The sequence below is a fragment of the Octodon degus genome, unplaced genomic scaffold (genome assembly GCF_000260255.1).
Source record: "Octodon degus isolate 3935 unplaced genomic scaffold, OctDeg1.0 scaffold00134, whole genome shotgun sequence".
Taxonomy (NCBI): domain Eukaryota; kingdom Metazoa; phylum Chordata; class Mammalia; order Rodentia; family Octodontidae; genus Octodon; species Octodon degus.
Genome location: NW_004524710.1, coordinates 5,894,986 through 5,903,379, shown reverse-complemented (window position 1 = coordinate 5,903,379; position 8,394 = coordinate 5,894,986). Strand labels below are relative to the sequence as shown.

The window sequence follows — 8,394 nt, the reverse complement described above, 5'->3', positions numbered from 1 at the left end:
AGGGGGAAGGGGAAGGGGAGGGGGAGAGGGAGGAGGAAGCGAATAACAAGGACAACTCATTGGCCAACACCTGCTCAGGGATTTTAAGAACAATCCAGTAATTATTTGTAGAGACTGCCACAGGGGTCCTGGGACAAGAGCCCGCAGATCTATGTCCAAAGCAGTGGTCATAAAGGTGAACATTTTGCTGCCCCTCTTCATCCCAAGTCAGTCATTCACAGAACTTCAGAGCCTTCCCCAATCACTAGAATGCCAACCAATACTACACTCTTGTGTAGACTTAGCAGCTTCATCTTAGCACTGGTCCTTCTGTAGTCCATCACAGCTAAACCTCCTGCAGAGCTGGCTACAAGAAGAGTAATTCCATGAGACCAGTTCAGGGCATTCTTGAATCTTTACATGTTGCAGACTTTCAGAGGCCTCTTGCCAAATGGCAAATGCTTCATTTATATTTCTCTTTTCCTAATGTTAAACATGACTTTTTAAAAAAATGCATCTACAGATATGGATTTTGCTTAGGATGTGACAGCCACCTGAAAGTTTACAAACCAATCTAAATTCATCAGAAGACATAATGAATTGAACTTTTTTTTTTGCCTGTGTAGTCAACCAACTGTTTCAGCAAACACCATCCCATCATTACAATACACACAGAAATCATGGCGTAGCTTTTGCTCTTTAACTCCAAGTATTGCTCAGTTTATAACAGCTGTAGTAAGAAACATGGCAGGCACAGCAACGAGAAGAGGGTGAAAAAATAAATGTTACTTGATCAATTGATATCTTGGGTTCCCCTCGCCAGACTGATCCCCACCCAACCCCCACATCCAAAGATTTCAAACACAGAGAATTAAAACAGACAATACAAACTCTATCAGCAGGCACTATTGCATAAAGAAATGGAAGAAAAAAAATCTTCACAGTTACTTATTAATTTATTGGGAAAAAGTAATAGATCGGGTTTTCTGGTACATTGCAAAATCAAAATATGTATCTGTTCCTTACCTTGACAATATTCAAAGTTCCCTTTTTTCCGGCAGTCACCTACTACTAAACTCAGTGCTCTCCAAGTGTTTCTTTTGACAGATATCATTCTCCACCAACCGCTCTGCTAATCTCCTCTCTCCTTTTCTGACTGGGACAGAGATTATGTTCACCAGCCCAGAGATCAATCTTTTCTATTGACAACAACAAAGGGAAAAAAAATGCACATATCACAACCAGTCTGACGTATTATATCCATCCACTTACACGATAATACAAGGCCAGCTTTGTTTTATTTTAAGCAACCAATATAAACTCTTCTAAAAAAATCCAAACCATCCCCCCATTTTCTCAGTTCCTGTAAAGACATGCTCAAATGGACTCTTGATTGTCTCATCATCTGACTCAAAGCTGGACACATTGACAACTCTTTTTAATTGTTGTTAAATATATATACACATCAATGCTTCATGAGAATATATTAGCTTTTACTTGTTTCAATAAAAAAATTAATCTGTTTGTTAGATATTACAGTTTCTTTAGGAAATTCTTTGGACATTGTACGTTTTTGCATTACTTTGGAGTTTACAAGTTAACCCATGCTTCAAAACGAAGTGGAATCCACAGTATTTCACAGCTATGAAGTTTCAGTATTGCCATGACCAGCTAAAACAGTTTAAAACAATTGATAACAATGAAGAATAAGCTTCATGTAATTATTTTTAAAATCTTAGTTGAAACAACTGATGAATTATTTCACTAATCAATAAATTTTTACTACTTTCTTTTCTTCCTGCAGAGCAATCCAAATTTTCTCAATTTTCCTGCTAGATTTGGCAGTTTTGAATTCATTCATCCATTCACAAAAACCTTGAGTGCCTACTACTAAGTTATCACTGCTACTGCTGCTGCTGCTGCTGCTGCTGCTGTTGCTGATGTAGTAGTTCCATTACTGTCACTATGAACCAAAACAAGTGTTACAATTTTATTGTAACCTATGAAATGTGAGGGCATAGAGCTCAACAATTATAAAGGAATAAAGATTTATAAAAGCCATCTCAAAAAGTATTACTAAGGATGATAATATTAGTTTTTGAAATCAAGTTAGTTTTAGAAATTTACAATGATGAGCAGATTCTAATGTATAGAAAAGTCAGATTCTATTGAAAATTTCAGTGTACTTTATGTATATTATGATGCTGTGATACAACCATGTTTCTTGTTCTTTAATCTAAAAAAGTTAAAATGCACTGATTAAGAAAACAGCACTAGAAATTTCTTGGTTGGAAACTGCCTTAAGTTTCAGCAAAGACCATCAAAGACATGAATCCAGAACTTGGAAACACTGAATTTATTCCAAAATCCCTATGAACAAATAATAAAGGAAATAAGAAGAAAGTACCCAAGACATATAGGTACATAACACAGACAGATTATGCAAATACTCAAATACTGAGGGGGAGGGGCGCACAAAGGGAGAAATTGGAAGTCAATACATTAGATATTAACAGGGTTATTTCTGGAAGATAGAAATAACGTGTAATGTTTCCACTCAATTCTGTTACATCCAATGCTTTGTACCAAGGTTAACATAGAGGGAGGCTAAACACAGGGAGAAGAAGAAAATTCTTTTAGATTCAGACATAATCTACAATGGGCAATATTTTGTGCATCAGCAGCCATCAACAAAAGACATGGGAGATACAGATAAAAGTGGATGGTGGTCCTGCGTGGACCACCGCTAGGAAGCTCCACTGCACAAACACAGCAGCCACACAGGAGGCCCCTGGGGTCTCAGGCTGCTTCCTTCCACTGGTGACCACTAATAGCAGATGCAAGCTGGCTTATGAACAGCATTGCGAATGTCAGTCAGCTCAGGTGCATACAAAATTACCATGTGCATAAACCTGCTTTAAAAGACAAATTTCTCAATTAGAAGTGACCCCTTGTGGTAGAATACTTCATACTATCTACTTCTTAACTTCACATAGGGTTGCAGTTTAGTTAGAATATTCAGAAGTGAATGGGGAATCCTTGCGGGAAGGTAATGTTAGAATATTTTAAATGTAGTTTTTTTTTTTTTAGTTTTAGGGAAGGGTCTACAGGGTGTTCAGGGTCTCACTACTAGATCGGACTCCTAGTGATCCGCCTGTTTACAGCCTCCCAAGAGCTGGGATTACAGGCGTGCGCCCCCACGCCCAGTCTCAATTGCCCTCTCAGGGCGCCCCGGGGGCAGGGCTGGCAAGGCCGGCTGGGGATCCAAGCCCCAGCCCCTGCACCTGCTTGCAGGCGCTTTAAACCCCTGAGCTATTTAGCCAGCTCTAAATGTACAGATGTATAAATTCCTTTTTTAATTTTTTTTCTGGAGACAGTGTCTTGCTATGTAGTTCAGGCTGGTCTTGAACTCACTGTGTAGCCCAAGCTACCCTTGAACCTGTGGCAATTCTCCTGCCTCAGCCTCCCAAGTGCTAGGATGATAGGGGGCACCACCACGCCTGGCCTTAAATGTTAATATACGAATACATTTTGGAGTAAAGCACAATGCAAACCTATATCTACCTAGGAGAATTATCCACCCACGCAACTATTCTATTTGTGAAATTTTACTCTATGTTACAATCAAAAGAACTTCTTTACAAAGCTCATCTGTGGACTTCGTAGTATCGTGCTTGTGCTCCACAGAACCAACACATTAAATGCACTTCCCATATGAAATAGTAACACAGAGTCACGGTAAAGAGCACCATGAAATTCATGTTCAGATATCCGGGCTACCTATTCCACACTAAAGTTTGCATCACATGCAAATGACAGTAAAACTTCTCTTTAATAATTATTTTGTTTGGATCCTCAGCCCTGAAATTGGTAAGAAGACACCATTATGAGGGGAACATACACTAAGAAAAGTTGAAAAACTAAGCTCCCCCAAGAACTAAGCTCCCCCAAGAACTCAATTTGTAGTCCTACAAGAGTATTATTAAAAAGGCTCAACATGTTGTATTACCATGGAAATTGTGGAAAACATACATTCCCAAACAAATATTACTTTTTCTCAATGGTATGAAGTAATGAAAACCACATGTGTAAATCTGCGATCCGTGCAGTAGTTCAAGCTGCAGCTAATAGAAAATACAGAAAGTGAACTCTGCTATATAAAGGATTCTTGTTACAGAAATATAATGTGAAAACCAGATGCCGACAGCAAACCTTAATCACAGATGGGAATGCAATCACTGGCATACAGAACACTTTTTTGATCAACCTTAACCATATGCGCAATGTATTTATTTTCTAAGGAATGCAATAACTTGAGAGAGCCTTCTATTTGAATTCAGTTAACCTCATATTTATAATGCTTTTATCTTACTCTCCCATCCCTACAATGTGTGCACCGAGTCGAGGTTTTAAAAGGAAGAGTTGCCGGCCTTGGCAAATTGTTCTTGTATCAGTTTATTTTTCGAAAATTTAATAGGATGTAAAGACTACACACATCAGAACAAACCTCAAAAGAGATCAAGTGCAGTTCCCCATTACTGCATTTCTCAGTCACTGCCAGGAATCATTTCTACAGAATCCTATCAACAATTGGGGAAGTTTTTCCTTTAGTAAACAATAAACACAATATAGAGTTACTCCAAAAGTGAGCGTGCAAGTCTAGTTTTTATTTATCATACTGGAGGCAATCAAACTTGCATTCTTTTCTTTCCTTGCATAAAAACATTTGCTCATCTCAAGGTCATTTGTTTCAATTAACCAAAACATAATTAGCACTACCACCAAAGAACACTCACATCCTATAGGACTTAAAAAACTCGACCTTGCAAGTATAGAGGTAGTGCTGGGTGTGGCCTACCTTTGTCAACGCTTCCTGAGCTCACTGCAGGCAATTCTCAGGCCTCCCCTACCCTGTGAGGTTGTGGAAGACAGGACACCTGGGCACCCCACTTCAAGATGACAGACTACACCCAACTTCCAATGGGATATAGTAAGTAGGACCCTGTGTTTTGGGGGAGTCTCTCACAGATTACACAGATATCAATATCCTAGTTTCATAAACTTCTCTGAGCATCCATGACACATACTCATCCAGATTTTCCTCCTCACATCTAACTACTCATCTCCTGGATGTACAGTGAAAACACACAGTCCTTCTTTCTAACCCCACTGTGATGTTCAAGACCCTTCAACTTTGCCACTAATACTGTGTTAGGCTTCCCCTCCTAACTGTGCCCACACAGAGTGTAGCTCTTTCCTGGACATAAATGCTCCATCTCATCCTCTTGACTTCGTTCCCTGTTGCCGGGACCCTGCCCATGGACTGGTACATGGCCAGCTCCTGCTCCCCTCCTAGGTAAGAAGAATCATGAACCACCTTCTCAGTAAGCTGAGTGTGGTGGCACATGCCTGTAATTCTGGTACATGGGAGGCAGAGGCAGAAGGTGCGTTGTGATTTTAAGGCCACTCTAGGCTCTATGGTGAGCTCAAGGCCAGCTTGAACTACATAGCAAGACCCTATCTCAGAGAGAGAGAGAGACAGAGTCAGACAAAGAGAGAGACAGACAGACAGAGTCAGACAGAGAGAAAGAGAGAGAAAGAGACAGAGTCAGACAAAGAGAGAGACAGAGAGATAGACAGACAGACAGACAGACAGACAGAGTCAGACAGAGAGAGAAAGAGACAGACAGACAGACAGATAGTCAGACAGAGAGAGACAGACAGACAGACAGACAGAGTCAGACAGAGAGAGAGACAGAGTCACCTTCTTAGACATGATTTTTTCAGTCACTCAAAATAAAGGCCCACCATGGCCACCCTCATTCTAACAGTAACAGTTTAATGGTCTTTACTGCACTTAATACTACACAGATAAAGCCTACTGGTTTCTTTCTATCTACCTCCCTCCACACCTCCAAACTATACGCTCCATGAGCTCAACATTCTTGCTGTTCTGCTCACTGACCTACCCTACCCTTCACCCTTGGAATTATCCTTGGAACATGGTAACAGTCTAAACAAAATCAAAGCAATGAATCCCACCTAATAAAACAGCACAGTGGTCCAATTCAATTCCTGTGATTTTCTAAAACCTCATGATCCTTTTCTCTACTTTAAATTCTAACAGCTTTCCCAGCCTATGCAGGCTTGGGACTCCTTTTCCTGGCAGATCTTATGGAGGACCCCAGCTGCTCTGATTCTGGATAGATGCAGCCAGTGTTGGAACAGCTCAGGGGTGGGAGCCCAGCCCTTCCCCACCACCCTACTGCACAGCAGCATGCTGTGACTAAGAACTGCACCTCTAAGGAGTACGGCCGTGCATGCTAGCAAGTCTCATGCATAGACATTTCTCTTAGCTGAGTCAAGTCTCATGCATAGATTTTTCTCTTAGTTGAATCTATCGTAGAAAACTGAGCCCACTTGACATTTCCATGCCTCTGGACCCTACACTGATGCACTACCATTCCATCCACTTGGTTTCCAGGGCAGAGGAGATACCACGTGCATTCAGCAACGCTCACACCCACGGCCCAGCACAATGCCTGGCACACAGAAGGTGTTGCTTAAAACTGGCTGAGTGCCGGGGAGATGGCTCAGTGGAATAAGCGCTTCCTTGGCAAGTGGAAGGGCCTGAGTTCAATCCCCGGTTCCGCCCCCCAAAAAAAAACTGGCTGCGTGAGCAATGGATGGTCACTGACACCATCTGGTCTTCCCTCAAGCCCCTCCTTCTTGTGGTGATAAGCCATTCTATTCTTTCAGAATCCTACAACCACTACTTTGAAAGAACAAGTTAATCAGAAGGCAAGTGACCAACCTGGAATGTATATACAGCCCGATCAACAATACAACATCAAAACAAGTTAACAAGCCAGGTGATTTCAAATGCAGGGAGCCCTTCAGTATTTCCTCTATTGCACATGTAACAGCTTTTTAAAAATGAAATGTACAATGAGTACAGCCTGATCCACTGACCACTTGGAAGCCCACTGCATGCGCTCTCTGGTTGGACCAGAATCGCAGCTCCTGCAGTTATCAGCTATTTGACCTTGGAAAGTCACTTAACCTCCCAGAGCTTCAGATGTAATCTCTAACATAGGATAATAATAGCTAATGTACCAGGGCGATATGAAGGTAAGAGATACTACTTGCAAAATGCCTACCTTAGCGCTCCTAGTGCAGGTATTATTTTATGCACTGTGTTCAGTCCCTATTATCTGACACTAAAGAGGTGGTATTACATTATGGTTCACAGCATTCAAAGAAGCAAAGGTCATGACTCAAATATTGCCTACTATAATATAACTTCTCCCTTTCTGAGAGTCATTACTGTATGTGCTAGAAATAAACCAATGAAACCAACATATGAGGAATTAAGCCACACGGCCTAAAACATTGCAGAGTAATAAAGAAAAAAATACAATGAACCAATGCACTGTGATTTTTTTTTAACCCCTCATCTAATTTCATCTATGAAAGATCATCTCTAGGGGGATAAAAGAAGAGAAAACCAATTATTTCCAAAGGCTGATTTCTCCAAATAAAGGCATCTGTTCCATTCTGGCAACTTTCACATAAAAGAAAAACAAGACTTGGAAGTATCTGCATTCATGGTTGATGGTCAGCAATCTCCAGGGGCTACTACAACTGTCCAGCTGCAAGCATGGCCTGGTGGCTGCTGCTCCTGATTGGTTGATCTCTCCTCTATCTTCCTCCTCCTCCTCTGAATGCCTATCAATAGTCTGTGTGGCTGGCCCTGTTCATGGGGAATCCTAGGTGGTAGATGGGGAGATCTCCAGGATAGTGCAATAAGCATCCACTCCCCCCCACACACACACACAAGCAGTGAAGCCTTACAGCAAGGAGAGCTGGGTGCAGAGCCTGTCTATCATGCATGCTGTGTCATCCTGGGCAACCGGGCAGACCTCAAGGAGCGCCTTCCAAAATGAGCTCATACTCCAGTAAGTAGTAAATAAGACCACATGTAAAAAACAAAAAAGACCACATGTAAAGCTCAAGCCAAAGGCCTCCAGTGTCCTCTCCACATATCTGCCTAATATTGCTCAATCAAGTATCTCTTCAAATGGAAAAGTTCCCTAAAGGAAAACCAGGGAGGCTCTGCCCCAACTTCTGCTCTCTGGGGCCACAGAGTCCTAGGCTAAGATGCCAGGCTCACGTGGTGGGGGTCATCTCTAGAGTTGATGCTGGCTTGGCAGCTGGCAGAGCAGCTGGAACCCCACACTATGCCAGAGAGAAGAGCCAGAGGGGTGGCACTCAGCCTGGAGATCTGCCCAGGAAGCAGTTATGGGCATCCAAAGGGAAGAGAGCCAGGCAGCAGAGGAATAAGCAGGACACATCTGGAAATAACTAAAATGGTTTTTAGCCTTAGTGGGTCCCTATGATCATATACTTCAAATT

At 41.8% G+C, this 8,394-nt stretch overlaps 1 protein-coding gene across 1 annotated transcript in view; it reads right to left on the bottom strand.

Annotated features, from left to right (window-relative positions):
* Runx1t1 (RUNX1 translocation partner 1) overlaps positions 1-1,177 on the bottom strand; it is a 119,098-nt gene extending 117,921 nt beyond the window's left edge. Inside the window, exon 1 of the mRNA XM_004641314.2 lies at positions 1,006-1,177. Coding sequence (XP_004641371.1) covers positions 1,006-1,093 — 88 coding nt within the window. The 5' untranslated portion in view covers positions 1,094-1,177. The remainder of the gene's footprint in view (positions 1-1,005) is intronic.
* Between the last annotated feature and the right edge of the window lie 7,217 nt (positions 1,178-8,394).